At 41.6% G+C, this 19,504-nt stretch overlaps 1 protein-coding gene across 1 annotated transcript; it reads left to right on the forward strand.

Annotated features, from left to right (window-relative positions):
• Window positions 1-229: 229 nt before the first annotated feature.
• gfra1b (gdnf family receptor alpha 1b) lies at window positions 230-14,157 on the forward strand. The gene is made up of 10 exons (XM_061706832.1): window positions 230-713; window positions 798-1,139; window positions 2,572-2,655; window positions 7,990-8,168; window positions 8,633-8,805; window positions 9,379-9,488; window positions 10,437-10,571; window positions 10,715-10,896; window positions 12,448-12,495; window positions 12,718-14,157. Exons 1-10 carry the CDS (start codon window positions 674-676, stop codon window positions 12,853-12,855), a joined length of 1,431 nt encoding a protein of 476 aa, XP_061562816.1. The 5' UTR covers window positions 230-673; the 3' UTR covers window positions 12,856-14,157.
• Window positions 14,158-19,504: the final 5,347 nt, after the last annotated feature.

A 19,504-nucleotide genomic window follows, 5' to 3' on the forward strand; every position in this document is an offset into this window, starting at 1 on the left:
TGCTTCCAAATTGGACTCCTGATGCCATTTGTGTTTTTTTTTTTTTTTTTTAAATAGTGCCTATAGCGCATGTGTACCTAATATAGTGTCCGTGAGCAGGTGAGCCATTTAGTGTGGCGAGAGGCTGCATTTAATGAACTACTTGTAGATGAGGATGAGGATGGGCGAGCGCGTAACGTCACGCCCCTCGCCTCTCTCGCCTCATCCCAGACGAACGAACCCAATTCTTTTTCTCTCTTTTTTTCCCTCCCCAGCCTCAGCGCATCCGCGTCTCCCCGCCTCAACCGAACACGATTTCTATAATAATAATGACGGTCATTATGATGATCATGTTTTCATCTCTTTGGGGGATTTCAACTCGCTTTGGACCACCGCAAGAAGAGCGATGATGGACCAATAAGGTTGACGCGCCAGAGGAAGAGGAACTAGCTTTGGAAAAAGAGTGCTTTTAAGGAAAACCCGTCAGATTTGTGCACTTACTCGGGGTTTTCCACGCCGTGGTGCAGACGAGGGGCTACGGGGCGACGCGGGGAATGATTCGGCGTGGTCCTAAACGCGTGGAACGGGGGTGCTTTTGTGCGGCTGGTGACCCTGCAGGATGCGCGCGCATGATGACGACTTGTGTCTAACTGTTGGAGCAGCGCTTTAAAAAAAGAAAAAAAGACGACTCACGATGATTTTAACAACTTTTGCCTTCCTCTTGTCATTTCCCGGTAAGTTTTTTTTTTTTGGTCCTTAAATGAGCTTTTTGAAAAGTGCGCGTAATAGTGAGTGAGATTCTATCCCGCAACTGGCAGACTTGGTGTCCAGCTTGAAGGGGGTCGGGGTCGGCGGCGGTGCTGCTGCTGCTGCCGGTTCGGGTGCGCGTTTGGACTGCGTCAAGGCCAGCGAGCAGTGCCTGAAGGAGGCCACCTGCAGCACCAAGTACCGCACCATGAGGCAGTGCGTGGCCGGCAGGCAGAGCAGCCTGAGCGCCGCGCACGCCGCGGCCGTGGCCGCTCCGGAGGCGCAGGGCGAGTGCCGCAGCGCCATGGAGGCCATGAAGCAGAACCCCCTCAACCGTTGCAGGTGCCGGAGGGGCATGAAGAAGGAGAAGAACTGCCTGCGCATCTTTTGGAGCATTTATCAGAGTTTACAGGGTGCCTACAGTATACTGCATATACGCCTGCATGCTCAATAAGACGAAGTTTAACGTGTCAAGTGTGCACAAAACGTCAAGTCACAATTTTTACACGAGAAAAATCTCACGGAACGTCGAAAAATAAATAAATACATTCAGTACATACGGGTTATTCCAGAATCGAGGACAGTTTACAGTTTTTGGAGGGGGCGGGACGACGACGACGACCATTGACTTCATATTTGAGTAATGTTTTCAAGGAAGAAGAAAAACTAAAGTCAACTACTTGATTTGACCAGCTCCACATCAAAATTACACTTTTTTATGAGCCATTTTATTTGTCACACGACATATTTGGCACAATGCTGTACAATTAAATTAAGTCAAATTTGGAATTTAAATTGAAGGCTAATTTCATTTTAGCCTGACTCTAATTACAGTCTTTGCTCAAGCGTACATGCTAGCTGCGTTAGCTTCTATGCTAACTGGTCAAGAACGAACAGAGCTACAATTTCAATAAAAAGACTGATAACATGTCTGTGATGACGCGTACCAGAGTTGCCTTGGTTTGAGTGGCACACCCTATTATGATTGAAAACATGTTGCAGAAAATATGAACAATAGACTAAGGACATTCCTTCGCTCTACCGATTCAATTCGACTGAGTCATGTAGCTCACTTTTTTTTCTCCTTCTCTAGATGGCAAAAAAGGGTTTTAGTGACAAAGGTTGAGACAACTTCGGAGCATAATTACTACTATTTCAAATGTGCATTTAAAAACCATACCAAAGAATGATTGAACATTTCTTTTCCCGCGTTATATTTGACACAGTACGTAAATTGGTCATCAAAACAGAAGGACAAGCGAAATTAAAAAGCCACTTTAGGGGGTGTTCAAGAGCTGTTTATTATTTTAAATACTATTTTGAAATCATCTTTTCTGTGCCCTCCAATTCTGGAACGGCCCATGTCGTGAAATAATTATGACGAACAGTGGCAGTGGAAACGCATTTCATTGTTCTGCCTTTCACGATATGTCGCTGGCGTAGATGGATGAACAACGATATTTCACCTCCTGTAAAGAATAACAGCCGTCAGGCCAATGAAGTGAAATTGGATCATTTCCTTTGGTACACCGGATGATCTGTAAACATAACCTTTTGGGACAATCGGTGAACGTAGAAATCGCAGAAACAAAAGAGCTTCAAATGCCCAAAACTTTGGCCTCAATTCCGACAAAGGGACGCGCGCGCTGCCACTGCCAGGCTGCCAATCATAAATGTCGGGAAAACCTGTGAAAACTGTCTGTTCAAGGTGTTCCTAATAACATGGTTAGTATGTCTTCTGTTATAAGTCTTGGGGGGGTAAAGTATGCTGTATTGAATTAAATATTGAAATATTTGCGCATGTGATGCAGTTACCTGCATGTAACGATACGCCGTTCCACACAGGGAATGATTTATTGGAATACTCACCATACGAGCCAGTCAACAGCCGCCTTTCGGATATCTTTCGCTTGGCTCCCATCATTGCGGGTAAGAACCCATTTTTTAAAATTGTTTCTTAATCACTGCCGGTCCTCCGTGTTAACATGCACATTTGAATTCAACAGCAGTCGATGGGCAGTGTGTGGCTGAAATGTTTTTTGGGAGTGGGCTTTTTAGACGAGTTCCTCGGGCCGGATACGGCCCGCACGCCGTAGGTTGCCCCTCCCGACTCACTGGACGAGTGTCTCCTGTATCAGACAGTTGCCCTCGGGATGCCCATTAGCTGCCATCCAAAGCAGTCATCTCACTCTGTGACCAAGTGGGCATCAGTTTTGTCTCTATTTGCAGCACTTATCATTGTTTGTGCACGTGCGTGTGTGCGGGCGCATGTGTGCTAATGGTGGAGTTTAAAAGCAATGTATTCAGGAATGGTTGGTCGCAGTCTGTACAGGACATGAGCGCGCAGCTAAGGATGTTGATCTATAACGAAAACACATCAACAAAAAGAGCTATTAACCATCTGTGCACTGCACCGTTAGCGTGTGTGTGTGTGTGTGTGTTTGTTTTGAGGGCATCTGCTGCAAAGGCGGTCAATCATTGAACTGACCCAAAATAAAGGAGACAACCCCAATATATATATATATATATATATATTAATATTCTTTCATATAATGAGGTGCTATTCCTCTCGACCAGTTATTCTCAAGAATTTAGTCGATTTCGGTCGAAAACGTCATGCATGATTAGTAGAAACTAACATTCTGAGGGCAACATTTTTTATGTAGTTTTTTTCATTTGTGGAAAAAATATGGCAAAATAAAGCAAGTGGCATAAAAATACATTTTCTATGTAGAAAAAGTGTATAGTTTTGAAATTATGTTAGCCAAACTTGTGCAGCATGTCGGGGCTACAGTTGGTGTGTTGCAGTCTCATTTGAAACACGACAGTGCGGAACATGAAGTAGGATTTCGTACAAAATGGACGCTTTGCTTTTAAGGAATGAATCTCGCTCGTGCTTCTTATCCACACACTTGTTTTGAGGTTTAATCAACGAATGTTATGTGAAAAAAATCAGAACGGCTTCGAAACTGTTGCAAAATGAAGCATTTTAGCTAAAAAAAAAATCCAAATATTTTTAGCAAATGTCAGCAATATTTTTGGCATGTTCCAGGTTGCGAGCAAAAAACAAATCTGCCTTTTGGGGGGGGGGCTGGCGGGAGACTTGCTACACCGTTGCTACTTGAAAATCACTAAAAAGTTACGTAAATTTTGTGGCAAAATCTAACTTTGTGCAGTATGGCCAGGAGCGAAATCTGTTCAAAAATAGTGTCATTTAAATAGTGTAACACTAATTTATTGGCTAATTCAAAATCTATTTTTATCCGATAAATCGATGGGATAATCGGTAGAGTACTCGATTTTTAAAACTATTCGACAGCTGCAGCTCTAATTGGTGTTTAACATTTAGTACTAATTTCATTCAGTGTTTTCTCCAAATTAAGCAAGCTACTGCAAACGGCGGCCATATTTGTGGAGTTTGTTTTGTTGAACGTGCACATGGAGCTTCAACTCGACAGTCAGTCACAGTTTGAAAGCAATATACAGTCGTGCGCAATTTAGTCAGATTTCCTCCTAAATCCTGAAATACATACAGTAACTTTCTATGGCTGAATTCCAACTTCAATCTAAAATCAAATCCCCTTCCTCACGAGATTTTTGAGTCTGCAATTAGCTTGACGGTCGCCATGATTTATCACAGAAACAAATGGTAGGATGCTATGTCGTAACATTTAACAGCATTTAAATACGAGTTGTGGTTTCCAGTGTGTTCTTTTTATGATAATTATTTATTGTTCCCCCCCCCCCCCCCATGTGCTGCAATCAGTGGAGAGGGACTGCGAGGGGAAAAAAAATGGAATTGGAAGCAAATGGTTGGGAGGTTCGCAGATAAGGAATAAGGCTCACCATGAATCAAAACATGGACTGTTTTAACACAAAAGGAGAAAGAACGGGTTGAAATTTTTGTGTACTACGGTGTGCTCATGAAGTTTAGATAAGACAAAGTGAAGCGTGCCTGAGCATACCCGAGCAGCTTGGATGTTTACTCTCCATTTTGGAACAGGCTGGAGCAGTTATCCAATGTTGTTTTTTTAATTAATTAATTGCTCCCCAAATGACTGTATCTTCGTTCAATGGAAAACGCCATAGACAGGCTAACGGATAGCATCGGTGTCACGGTGTTAATGAGCCTTTAAGCAAAACATCATTGAGTGCAATCTGTGACGCAACACATCGGCAGACAGCATCATATGCAAATGTATTCTTTATCCTCTGCAAAGAAGAGCTTACATTTCTGCAGCTTACTGAGGAGTTTGGATCGGCTTGGTGTATACCCGCATGTCTATTATACTGACCCAGGTGGCCAAGGAGAACACACTGGAAGGAGCAGCACAATGTCCATTGAATTAAAGGAAACAAATGTGTCAAAAACTGTTTAATTCTTTACATTGTGTTTAATTATATTATTACTGTGTTTTTATTACATACTATACTTGTTTGTTTGTTTTTTCTTAGTAAGTTTCAAGTTCTTCGTTTGGGTTTTTGGGGAGGTTGGAACGGATTAATGGCATTTCCATTCATTTCAATGGGGACGGTGATTTGAGATACGGTTCTTTTGATTCCCAGTGTGGTCACGGAGGGAATTAAACGCATCTCAAGGCGCCACCGCACGTCTCGTCTTATTGCAAATAGCTAAGTCACACTGGTGATGTACTTTTGTGTGTACTTGAAGCAAAGTGCGCCATGTGGCGGTCGGGACACCTTGAACGAGTCACGTGTCAACGTCACGCTATTTTCATCGTGACTCATCACAAAAATGTCAGGAAGCAACAGACGCACACAGCGCTTCACATCGTGACTAACCTCGTGTCGATGTACTTTGACATTGTGCCACATCGAAATGTTATTGAGGGCGCGCAGCATGCCCCCACCAAGATGGCTGCACACGACACACCGGTGGCTAATTGTGGCTTTTTGATGCCGTAGCTACGCAGGCGTGCAAGCTCTTGAGGTGTGCGCATATACAATAGTGGCGTATAGAGACTCATCTATATGCAAATAACCCTGCTCAAATCCGTCATGTATTGCCACTGATGAGCACTGGCTAAATGAATGCATGCCTTTAATTAGCCAGTGCCAAGTATCATCACCATTTGGCTGATGTATGCAAAGTCAACAAGATCTTTGATACAGATATAGCTATTGCCAGTCACATGTTGTATGATGATGATGATGACGGACAGCTGGAATTAAGAAGCAGCACCCCAATATGTAATATGCTGTAATATAATATAATTTTACTCGTGAGCGTTTGGTTGCGAGTTCTAGTCTGCGCCCGAGCAACAAAAGCAGAACAGAGGGAGCTCGGTACTGCAAGTGACATTTGGTATGACGATGATGGCACTACAATATCCATTGTTCACGAGTGCACCTTCGCTTTCAAGTTCTAGTTAACGCTCGGGCAACAACAGAACAGATGACAAATCCCGCCTTGAGAAAATAAGGGAAAAGAGGGCAAGAAAAATGCCTTTTAAATCTTTTTCATTTTTGAACTTATGGTAATTGTTGTGGTTGTAGGTTCCATCATACCGTTCACAATATGAATAGTTTCGCCATCGATCATGTGGGGGAAATAAGGTAACCAAAATAAAGACACTTTTATGAAGGCACTTTGGATGGTGATGTGGCATGTAAGCGTGAGTGAAAGTAGCCCCGAGGTAGTCCTATTTGTTTCCAGAACATGTTTTGTCAGGGTCAAAGGTAAGATCCCAGTGTTTGTACACATCAATGGCATCACGGTGGGCTTGCTCAAGGGCGGAAACGTGAGATTTGCGGATTGTCTTTTGACGACAAATGAAATTCTAGACATGAAAATCAAACAATTTGTCTCGTGAAACTGCTACAGAACTCTCGGGTAATGACACGCATTACATCTTTGATACTTGGGATTCAACTCGTGCTCATGATGCCTTTGAATTGCATTAAATGAGACAGTAAAATGGAATTAGTCACAGAAGAGACAATATGGCCTCAGTGGATTTATTAAAAGCAGAAAAATGGGAAAGGTTCTCTCATGCTGAGGGCACTCTGGTCTATATAAAGACTCATTGTGATCTTAGTCACAAACGCATACACGCGCGCACACACTCTAAACCCTTGGCAACATGCACGCACACACATACAGTATATTATATATGTTCTCTTAAGGGAGCGAAAAATGTGAAAAAGTGAACTATTTCCATCAAACTATTGCCACTTGATTGAGTTGGAAGTGAAAGATTACGAGGTGTGTCCTAAGACTTTTGTCCCGAAAGAGCAGCAGTACACGGACTGACTGATACTTGGCCATACATTTGTTGCTATCGAGCCGAGCCACACCCAGAAAAAAAGAAGAAGAAAACAAAAAAGAGTTCAATTGTTTGAAGTTGTTTTCTATTGGTTTTTTTTTTGAAAATGTGGTTAAAAATACATTTGTACTCAGATTTGTTTTCATATTTTTGTTTAATTTGTTTGGTGGTGTGGCCTGAGATTTTCTTTGAACCAAATGTAAATACAATTCAAATGTTCTTTTTTTTTTTTTTAACCTTAAAAATAAGTCAAATATATTGATTTAGTCAATTTTTTATTTCTAAATCCAATTGGTTGAAGCTGTCAAATTATTTTAAAAAATGCGTGTATACAACTTTTACTATATTACTAATATTTTATTTGAATTCCCTGCATGGTATGAGTACAGGCTTCAAGCCAACCCTAAAACATTTAAGTGTATAAAAAAACTTCTAAACTTCTTTTAAAGCTCTTCTCTATTATTATTATTATTAAGTGAATGGCATGATTTTCTTCTTCAATGGCTGATGGGTTAGTTATGATTAAATCCTACAAATTCTGCCTAGCCACAATAAAAATAAATAATGGAAATAAATTCCATTTTATTCATAATTTCATTGGCTATACTTTTGTTGCCCGTGCGTGTGCAATTTATAGCAATCTAAACTACAGTACTGAGATAGTACAGTGGTCTCCCGTTATACGTGGGAAGGGCGGACCAAGTCCGACCACAAATGGGCAAAAAAAAATAAATAAAAAAAAAATAAAATCACAAATAATTGCTGCCCATGATATTTAAAAAAAAAAAAAAAAAAAAAAAAACAAATCTGAACAAAAAAAACAGGCGTCTCCGAAAGGGATTAAAAAAAAAAAATCAATCGGCAAAGTCCGAACCGCAAATATACGAAGGTCATTTTCCTGTGAGCCCACCTAAGTGTCTGGTTTCCATTTTTAAACAATCATTCAAACGTGAACATTTGCTTGTGTGCCCGTCAGCCGAGGCGGCGTCCACCAAGGAGAACAACTGTCTGAACGCGGCCAAGGCGTGCAACCTCAACGACACGTGCAAGAAGTACCGCTCGGCGTACATCAACCCGTGCACCAGCCGGGTGTCGGCGTCCGAGGTGTGCAACAAGCGCAAATGCCACAAGGCGCTGCGTCACTTCTTTGACAAGGTAACGAGGCCGCGGTATCATTGCATCACTCGAAAAACAGGCAAGTCGGACCAAACGTGCTCTACCAAATACATACTTCATTGTGCAACTACGTTAGACTATAAGCATCATTTTCTGCGTCATTTTTGAACGAAAACAAGAAAAACACAACAAATTCAACAAACAAGTGTCCAGTTGACTCAATTCAACCTTTGCGGATGGCCGTCAGAATGGAATTATTTCTTCCGCCTTCTCCCTGTTCCGTGCGCACACTCACGGCAGACAATGAGGCGCTCTAAAGGGCTATCTGATGGGAAGATGCATTTTTTGGGGCGTAGGCATAGCGAGTATCTCCACATGTCAGCACTACATGGTGTATTTTCACATATTTTCAGCAATTATCTCCGAACGTATTGCATCAGAAACAAACGTCTGAATTCACTTTCCACGATCTTTAAGGGAAAGCGTTCTGTTTCCAAGCGCAGGTGCCGACTAAATACAGCTACGACATGCTTTTCTGCTCGTGTCCGGCGGGCGACCAGACGGCGTGCGCCGAACGCCGCCGCCAGACCATTGTGCCCGCGTGCTCCTACGAGGACAAGGACAAGGCCAACTGTTTGTCTCTGCAGAACGCCTGCAAGACCAACTACATTTGCAAGTAAGTTTTCCCTCTCAACCTTGCAAAAGCCTCTTGGCACCATAGTTTTTTTTTTTTTTTTTTTTTTTTTTCTTCCCCAAAACAGGCAGTCAGTCATTATGTTGAGTAAGCATCTATGTGGTAATTCAGATTTATTTTAAGAACAGATAAGCACTGTTCTTAGGGGAAAAGCAGAACATTGGCAATGTTAATGGAAAGAAAATTGCTAGGTTGGTTGGTCTCTGGCCGTCGTGCCATTGTGTCTTAGCGGCTGCAATCCCGATCCGAATCGTGTCAATTGAACAGAGAAAGTCTCAGTTCAGACCTTTGAAAGCAATCACTCTAAATTATATGTACGACGGAAATGAGAGTTCCGCGATAAACGCGTCACTCGGTTTGGAATTGTTGGAAACTGTCGCCGAACTGCCAGACTTCGCGCGTTTCTTAAGGAAAGTGCTTCATGACGCAGTGTACTTGGAAACTGGAGCAAAACTCACAAGTTGTCTTGTTAAAGGAGTCAATTGGACCGTTCCAGACAGGAAGGGGTAACAATCTCCCAACGCCATCCGCGGTGGTTTTTGCACTTGATTCCAGGTCTCGACTGGCAGATTTCATTAGCAGCTGTCAGCCAGAAGCTCACTCCATATCCGGCTGTCTGCGGGAGAACTACGCCGACTGTCTGCTCGCCTACTCTGGCCTCATCGGTGAGCGCTTTCCTCGCTCGAATACCCCCGAAATATTGTGACTGGGCTTGAAAATGCAATAAACGTGCAATCATAAAGCATTTGCAGTTGAATTTGGTTTGTAAAAGTGCCTCCCCTGCAAGGTGTTTCCTTGTAATCCCAGTGTGTGTTTTGCTCAGATAAGAAAGGGGACGGTTTACCAAACAAATTGATGGATTAATTTTATTTATGAGGAAAAATAACAAGGCATCCAGAGATGAACAGGTTTTTGGGGGAGGGGGGGCGCAAGTAAATTCAACGTAGTATTTGGGAAATTTTATGACTGAAATGAATGCTGGCATTTTATATTCAGGGTATAGCCAAAACTCAGGATTCGGTACAGACCTTAGTTTTCACGGTTCGGTTCACATTGGGAACAAAAATGCAAAGCAACCAAAGGCTAAAAAGTATCGATATTTTGATTTGAGAATTGATTTTCGGGCTAAAAGGTCTGGTATCGATATTTCAGTATCAATCAGCACATCACTAGCTAGCACAAATTCAAAAAGGATCCTGTTTGAAATACTCCAAAAAGCAAATCGCTCACCAAAACGTCCACGCGGCAGAAGCTGAGCTGCACTGCATTTGTTTACGGAGGAGACGCGTGGCTCAAGTATCAGGCAGCTACACTTCGGTTTGCTCCGTGAGGTCACTCGGTAGGACTCTCTTCCGTAATAACAAAATAATTTGGTTTGGAATGTACTAGTTTATTGCAGTGTTTTCAACTGAACAGGGAGTGATTCATTTTGCGCAATGTTGACATCCGAGGTCCTGTTCCGAATCCGAGGTCCTGTTCCGAAAAACTGCGACCTCAGTTCCGCCCACAAAATATGTCGGACGGACGGAGGTCTGCGAATCGGATGCACCCAAAGCAGCCGCGACAAAAACATAAAAACAGATTTCTCACCCCCCTCGTCTTTCATTTTGCAGGCACGGTGATCACGCCCAACTACGAGCGGTCCCTGGGCATTCGCCTGTCGCCGTGGTGCGACTGCAGCAGCAGCGGCAACAACAAGCCCGAGTGCGAGAAATTCGTGGAGTTCTTCGCCGGCAACCGATGCCTACGTGAGTGGCAGAAATTACAAAGAAAAAAGGAAAACAAGGACGGAGGCAGGCCTGCAGCGTGCCCCTTAAAACTGGACACATTGGATAATTAGGTTTGAGCCCCCCAGATCTGTTCAGAAAATAAAATGTGCACGTTCCTGCAGGGAACGCCATCCAGGCATTCGGCAACGGTACCGACGTCGGAGTGTGGCGGCCTCAGCCCCCCGTCGAGACCACCGCGGCGTTGGGGAAAGACGCAAGCGCCGATGTGGCGGACGCGCTCACCGGGATGAGCGAACTGGACCAGGACGGTGACGCGACGCATCACGTTTGCAGGACTTTACAGGTCGAAATTTCCTAACCTTTATTGAGCCAACGCACATTTTTGACATGAGGAAAATCTCACCACTTAACGATGAACATTTGATGGTTCTGCCTGCCACTACACATCGCTGACATAGATAGTTGAAAAAAGACCATTTTTGGACCAATTGAGAGAAATTGGATAATAACAGTGGTTGGTAATCACTGACGTTTTATTGATTTGAACCCAAAAGTTGCTTCAATGTGAATGCACGTATTCAGAGTCAGCGCGCGCACAATCCCGCCCCCTGGGCACCAACATGAGACGTCACACTTTCCCAAGCTGTCATGTCAAAGCTAATTGGTTGCCGTGGCAACGACAGGAATGGGCCGCAGGGTTGTCTGAGACCCCATTTGGGAGCGTGCGGAGGGAACACTTTGTCATCGTAAGGCTGCACGAAAGTCGTGTTTTCGAGGACGACGTAGCATTCGATCACAGATCCCGCTGGTCTCGGTGCATCTTTGTCGACGCAAGAACCTTATTTATTTGGAACAGTCGCCGAAAGACTGATCATTTGCGTTTTTGACCGGTCCACGACTTCAATCTTCCAAACTTGATTTTTTTTTTTACTTTGTCAGCACAAGAATCCTAGAGGACTGCTAAATGGCCTGAGTTACTTCAACTGCTATTTTTTTCCAAGGGTTATTTTGTCAACATGTGACAGTGGCCAGGCTCAAAACTTAAAATACGTCACAACCAAACGTTTATATGCACAATCAATCAATATTTTGAATGCAAAATCAAATCTGACTGGGCAGAGCAAAACTGTTTGACTGGCAAAACACATCTGTCCCAATTTGTACAGAATCCAGTTAATAATCAGCATCTCTGATACGTCTAATGTATTTCATTTCAATGTTTCATGTTTTTTTTTAGATAAATATTGATTGTGAACCGCTGCAGATGGATGAGACAGTTGTACGCTTCTATAGTGCATTTTTATTTGTATTGCATTGATGACTTGTATAATTGCGAAATGATAGTGGCAGTATTAAGAGGCGAATGAAGTCAATTCAGACCCCTGTGAAGGCCCCGGTACCGAATGCACAGCCCGCCACGGTGTACATATGCTACCTAAACCACATTGATTTCGCAAAGTAGAAAACACAATGGCAGCGCAAGATGCACTATACTGAATACATATATTTTTCCAAATAAGATGATAACTGTTATTTTAAGTGATACAATCTATCAAATTGGCTTTTAATGGCAATAATGTGATTGATGGCAGCTCAAAGGACCAGCAAGAGAGCAATTTCATCATTCTCAGAATTCTCCGCGTGGAGTGTTTGCACAATCTGGCCGGCCACTGCGGCCTTATCGTCGCTTTGTGTGTGCCTGTGCTTGTTTTAATGAACCGTTAAAGGGGTTTGGGAAAGTTCAAATGTATCTGTAAAATGTAGAATGATTGTAGCCTCCACATTAGGATCAATCTTGTTCTGACCGAGTCCCCGCTCCAAATCCGTTTTGCAGCCCAAAGGAAATGTTTTCATTCCAAACGGCTGACAAAAGGTCACGTTTTTCTGCTTCCAGGCACAAAAACTGCTGTCCAATCGTACGGAGGATTCTACTTTGTGTGCGGTAAGAACAGTTTTTTTTGTTAGTTATCAAAATTGGTATTGTGTAGAATGAACAGTAAACAATCTTTACTTTTGTACTTAAGTACATTGCATGGTCTGAAGAAGAATCAAGACTTCAACTTTTACCAGTGTTTTTTGTTTCTTTTTGTGTAGTATCTGCACTTCTACATAATGACAGCGTGTGAATGAATACTTTGTCCACCTCTTTTTGTTTCTCCCTCAGGCGGGCGACTCGAACGCCGTCGCGAGGAGCTCATCGGCCGAACTCCCCCGTCTGCGCGCGTGGAGTCTGCTGCAGCCTCTGGCCTTTGCCTTCACGGCGACGACAACGTTCCAGCTCGGAGGAGTCCCGCTCTCGTAGAGCATGAAAGATCGGCGTTCTCTTATCAGGACCTTTTCGAAGGATTAGAACAAACAAACAAGGGATTTCCAGATTTTTAGGGAGGACTCGTTTTGGACCTTTAACAGACGCCAAATGTGAAGATGTGCGGACTCTTTCAAATCTCTACGTATGTGTTCTGTGGTTTGTCCCGTCAACCAAAACTGCAATCACTCAATAGGAAGACAACAAGTCAAGTTTTGCTGTTATAGTCATTGCCTTCAACAAGGGTGTCCAATTTAAAAAAAAAATTAGGGCTGCAAAAAGCCCCCCGAGCTACAGTTTGGACACCCCTGCTCTATACAGCAACTCTTCTCAAACTTTTTGGGTCCAAGGAATCCTTGCAGGGGAGACATTTTTCCAGTGGCTGCTTTCATAATCCGAACGGCAAATAAACATAACGACCATGCGTAGCCCTAAATTTCATAGATAAAAACATTTGAGGGGGAAAAAAAAGGAGTTATGCTAATATTTAAGCAAATATAAAAATTGTCAGGATGCAAAAAAACTTACAAGAATAATTTTAACATTTTTCCAAGATGGTCATAATATTGTGGTATTAAAGTCAATGTGTAACGAGAGAGGAGAAGTACATTTTAAAAAATAAACCTTATATTCTGGCGAAGACACATTAAAAAAATGTCGTTTTTCCAAACAAAATTGACTGAGAATTCTTTTGCAAGCCCCCAAGCTACAGTTTGCGGAAACCCCAGGGACCCCAGTTTGAGACCCCCTCCTATACAGTATTGATTAGGATTTTGGTCCTTAACGGAGTTTCTCTCATGTACGATCAGTATTAGGTCAGCTTTGTCGTCACAGCCGTTTGTGGCTTGAAAAAGAACATTTTGTAAATACCAAACCGTGGAACACAATTGTCTGCAATGACGGTTCACACATTGTTGCTTCTTCAAAGGGAGCAAGTTGTTTAGTTTTGTTGAAAGAGACCATCATCTCTTTAGTCACGCGACGCAAACTTATCATCGTGGTAACAGTGACTGTAAACTACATTCGAACAAGATAAAGTTTTATGTAACTGCAAGGATGCGGTATTACACAACCGACATTATTATGACACATTCGGAGCGAGCAGGGTTGCAAAGCCGGAAACTTTCCGTGGGAGTAAATTGAAAAGGTCCACTCATGGAATTAAATCCAGAACAACGTACATCATATTGTTAAATGAAATCATTTAACAGCATAATTTTAGTGAACACAAACACGATTTATGCACATTTATTTGGCCAGGCGTCCTCCATGCATTGAAATGTTATAAATAAATCAGGGTGTGTGTGTGTGTGTGGGGGGGGGGGGGGGGGGGGATTCTCATTAATTTGAACTAAAAGCTTTGAATATGTCCACCATTCCTCATCTCATATATTTATTTCTGGTAATTAACCAGTTTAGTTTTTTTGTAAAATGAAAATTATGCAGACTGGGTTGTTTTTTTCCATTAATTATGAAATCATATTGTCATCCGTCAAAGCGAGCCGGTATTAAAAACTATATTACAATATATTGGAAAAAAACAAAAAACACCATGGCCTGTTACATGAACGACCACACAGTGATATAATAAAGGCTTTCCCTGTAATAAATGGAAACGTGTGAAAATCACTTCAATGTAAAACTCAGACTTCCGGTGTAAAAAGTCAATAAAACAATGTTTTGCAAATTGTGTTGACTTAGTCTTATATGTGTAACAATGTTCATGGGGACTGATTTGATCACGTTACTTTTGAAGTACTTTTTAAATTTGTAGATTAGTGTTACAATTGCGCTGGGTTACCTTGGGACCCGTTTTGGAAACGCTTGCAGCTGAGCATTCAAACCAAAATGTAAAACGACTTACGGCAAAGGTACGTTTCCATTTAAAATGAAATTAAAAAAAAAAAAAACTGTTTTCTTCCTGAAATCACAGCAAGTTTGAATGAACTGCTCAGCTAAAATTAGTGGGCAGGTGTAAACACAACTGGTCTGGATTAGAAACTAGGAGTGGACCAATCAGAATGTAGAGGGTGGGGCTAGGAGGTGTGGTTTATGAATTGACACACCCCAAAAAGAAATTCTAAATTCAGACTTGCCACTGTAGTGTATGAACGCAAAAAAAAACAATCACGTAAATAGCAAAAGGTTCACTGCACACTTATAATACAATGTACAAGTTTGTATATAGACGTACAACACTTATTACATCCAGTTAAAAAATACCTACATACAGTGGGTATGGGAAGTATTCAGAACCCCTTACATTTTGCACTTTTTTTTTTATATTGCAGCCATTTGCTAAAATCATTTAAGTTCATTTTTTTCCACATTAATGTACACAAAGCAACCCATATTGAAAGGAGGGGGGGGGGGGGAAACGGAATTGTTGAAATTTTAGCAGATTTATTAAAGAAAAACTGAAATATCACACAGCCATAAGTATTCAGACCCTTTGCGGAGTATTTAGTAGAAGCCCCCTTTTGAGCTAATACAGCCATGAGTCACTTTGGGAATGATGCAACAAGTTTTTCACACCTGGATTTGGGAATCGTCTGTCATTCCTCCTTGCAGATTCTCTCCAGTTCTGTCAGGTTGGATGGTGAACGTTGGTGGGCAGCCATTTTCAGGTCTTTCCCGAGATGCTCAATTGGGTTTAAGTCAGGGCTCTGGCTGGGCCATTCAAAAACAGTCGTGAGTTGTTCTGAAGCCACTCCTTCAGTATTTTAGCTGTGTGCTTAGGGTCAGTCTTTTTTTAAGGTGATCCTTCGGCCCAGTCTGAGGTTATGAGCACTCTGGAGAAGGTTTTCCAATGAAGGTATAGAACCATTTTAAGGATGATCAGAAGAAATGGACAGCACCAGAGTTAAATATGAGTGTCACAGCAAAGGGTCTGAATACTTATGGCTGTGTGATATTTCAGTTTTTCTTTTTTAATAAATCAGCAAAAATGTCAACAATTAAGTTTTTTTCTTTTCTGTGAATATGGGGTGCTGTGTGCACATTAATGACAAAAATGAACAAATGATTTTAACAAATGTCTGCAATACAACCAAGAGTGAAAAATTGAAGGGGTTCTGCAAACTTTCCGTACCCACTGTACATTTCTTTCCTGTTCTTTCCTCCATTCACTATGCACATTGTACACAGCATGATGGCTTTTCCCAGCCGTTTAAGAGTTTCCACTATTGTCAGTCACATCACATCAGGGCGACACAGTCGGACAAGGACGCCAGCCTGTATAGAGGACAGACTGTAGAGGAGACAGGAAGGAGGAGGATGGGAGGGAGGAGGGGGGACGGGTGGGGGTGCTGTCTGGTGAAGAATATGGCCCACCTGTTTTAACACGGTGATGGACTATTGGACCAAGAGAGAGCACATAAGATTTATTAGACGTGCCAGCAGCTCCAAAAAGACACAAAATGTTCTCTACGTGTCAGGCATGGCGACAAGATGGCTACCTACTGTGGATTGACACACTTTGGATGAGATAAAATATGTGTGTGTACTTAAGAGTATTATACAGTATATTTTGAAGATCTTGCCAATGCATGCAAATACTGAAATGGCATAACACTAATAAAATCCACACACATTTCAGAAACTAAACAATATGGCTGACTGAATCCTGGAGACGCCGCTATATGGAGCAGTTCGACTCGTGATAAATATTATTGCTGCCCATATTTTACGCTTCCATTATCAAAGTGGTTCTGTGTTAGCTGCCACACATGGGAGCTGGTCTAATTACTGAAACTTTGACCATCGTAACTCTTCTCTGGAGGAGGAAGAGAACTTTATTTTTTATTTTTTTTTTTAAACGCTGCACCTTCCTTTTAAGCACGGAATCACACATTTGGATCTCTTCAGTGGAGTTCAGAAGCACAGATAAGAGATGAAGCAGCCTACATAGAAAAAAAATGGACAAGTTTATAAAACCACTGAGAAAAAGTAGATCTTACGAAAATGATGACCTTTAAGAGAGCTGCTCTCGCCGTCTTTGATTGGATTGCTTTCTTTCAGAACCACCAGGACTCTTCCTAGAGCTGACTGCCCGTCTAAACTTTCGGCAAGCTTGTGGCACCATGTTCATAAAGACTGCAAGCATTGAGAAAAGCAGTGAGGACTTATAGTTTATATGAAAAGTCTACCCACCCCTGCTGAAATGGAGCTGCAGAAATTGCTAGCAAGCACTGTCTGTTTAGTACATGTGACAACAATCTACAGACTTCTTCACCAAAATGTGTTATGGTCTGATGAAACCAAGGTTGAACTTTTTGGCCATGAATCCAAAAGGTAGTACTGTATGTACAGTTTGGTGCAAACACAACACTGCTCATTACCAAAGGAACACCATAACTACAGTGAAACACGGTAGTTGCTGTAAATGTAATTTACTGCAAATAAGTAACTATGACTGCAACTAGGTAACTACAGCTAAGTAAACAACAACAACAACAAAAATGTCCAGGAACGCCAATTAGAAAGTCTGAACTTTATTTTTGGAGTCAATTATTTGGCAATTTAAATGATGGCAGGTGTGTGCTGACTCCCATTTAACCTGAATTTGAATGTCATTGGTTAATTTTGAAAAGCCACATGCCATTTATGAGGTGTGCACACTTGCGCAAACAATCTTATGGTTTTTTACTTTGTTTGTTGTTGTAGTTGTACAGGTTATACAGTCACATTCATGGTGGAAAACGTTGAAATGATGTAATTTTGTCGAATTTTTTTTAATACCACACAAAAAAAAGGCATTTGAACAGCGGTGTGTATACTTTATCCACTGCATTTTATTTATTTTTTTAGGGGGGGGGGGGCAATTTGCAAAATAATTGTATTTTCATGTCAATATGTAGAAAAATGCTAATATAATCTATTATGGCATAAAGTCGTTTCATAAAATGTGGAAAAAGAGAAGCGTTGTGAATACTTTCCAGACGCACTGGGAAAACCCGTGTCTCCAACAACAGGTGCAAAATGGAGGACAACAGTGTCACACCTCCTGATACAAAACACGTCAAACGCCCTAAAACAGATAGTTTGCAGCACGCAAACTGGTCGTACCAAACAGTCGGCGATAAGCAGCAGATGCCAATCATGGCACAGATGGGAGCCTGAGGGCAGCTGCCGCAACGCTGGTCACACAGAGGCAAAAATACCTAAAACTGTAGATGTAATTATGATATGAGAGAGTATAACACAAACTGTCATATAAATGTTGCCTTTTTTAAGTTTTTCAGTGTACTTTTTGGAGTGTCAACAATGATGAATTTCTGCTGCAGAAATGAGAAAGCATGATTAGGAGTTTCCCCCCTCCCAAGGAAATTTATATCTATTTAGTCCAATTTAAACAAAATGTAGCATTTTCATTAATAGATTTAAAACAAACCCCCTAAACTCTAGGATGGTACACTGTCTACGCCACAGAGGGAATTTGAGGAAATACAGCATTTGCCAAGTCATTTCTTGGCCTCATAACTGTTGCATGTAAATCCTAATACAGCGGAAATACACGCTGTAGTCACCACACTGACAGTTTGATTCCCATTGTACTCAACACCCGAGTGGAGCCATTAAATGACAAAGCGTGGCTCAGATTATATATATAAAAAAAAAAAAAAAAAACGTTTGAAAAACAACAGGAACTCCAGTCGTCTGCTTGGCTTCCCCTCCGATGGGATTTCGAGGAGTCAAACTGACAGATTGATCATCCTCTCTCATCATAAGTGACTCAGCTTATTTCTGCTTAAACCCATCAAGATTCTGTTGCAAGTGGTGTTCCAGCTTCCAAGTTTTGGCGATGATGTCATTTCCTGGCCTGGAACATTCTGGCAAGGGGTGCGGTTTCATTTTAACAAATGAAGGACAACATGAGGTCATTTCATCCAATACCAACAGAAATAAACAGGGCTAAAATACAATGCTTTGGCTTTCCCATGTTGAGATCTGTTAAAAAAACACAAAATCTCAACTCTTCTAAATAACTACTTACAGTCAATTTTCCTTTGGATTAATTCAAGTATCACGTATCATTCTACTAGTATCAATGTATCATCTACTTGCATCACTCTATCGGACAATCTGCCGCGTTGTATTAATCGACCGGAATCAATCGACAAGTATCTGGGTTATCGATCTGTATCTATCTACGGTCTAATCTACCAGTATCAAGCTATCGACCAGTATCTATCCTGCTTTCCATCAACCAAGTGGGACCAACCTAGTGGTATTTATCTATCAATCCACTGGTAACAATGGATCAATCTAGCTGTATCCATCTACTATCTAATCTGTTATCTATCTAACAGTCTACTGATATCTAACTTTGTTTCTCAACCTGTTAAATCAAGTGGTATCAATCTATTGGTACGCATCTACCAATCCACAATCACAATGCTTCTAATCTATCAGTACGTATCAATCTACTAGAATCTGTCCATCGATCAGCTTGTACCTACATAACCGATACTATACTTAATATTCTAGCCCTTTACGAGTATCTATGAATCAATCTACCAATATCACTTTAAAGGTATCCATGTGTCAGTCAACCTATAACAATCTACCAGTTAGTGATACCAGTCTACCTGTATCAATCTTTTTGTATCCATCTATGAGTGTGTCTATGTGTGTGACACACAAA

The sequence above is a fragment of the Phycodurus eques genome, chromosome 19 (genome assembly GCF_024500275.1).
Source record: "Phycodurus eques isolate BA_2022a chromosome 19, UOR_Pequ_1.1, whole genome shotgun sequence".
Lineage (NCBI taxonomy): Eukaryota > Metazoa > Chordata > Actinopteri > Syngnathiformes > Syngnathidae > Phycodurus > Phycodurus eques.

What these genes read in the sequence shown, in the direction of transcription:
- gfra1b (XM_061706832.1), top strand. Translation starts at nt 674, where the DNA reads ATGATTTTAACAACTTTTGCCTTCCTCTTGTCATTTCCCG. An exon ending in CTTCCTCTTGTCATTTCCCG is followed by an intron (nt 714 to 797) that starts GTAAGTTTTTTT and finishes CGCAACTGGCAG; the next exon opens with ACTTGGTGTCCAGCTTGAAG. An exon ending in AAGACCAACTACATTTGCAA is followed by an intron (nt 8,806 to 9,378) that starts GTAAGTTTTCCC and finishes ACTTGATTCCAG; the next exon opens with GTCTCGACTGGCAGATTTCA.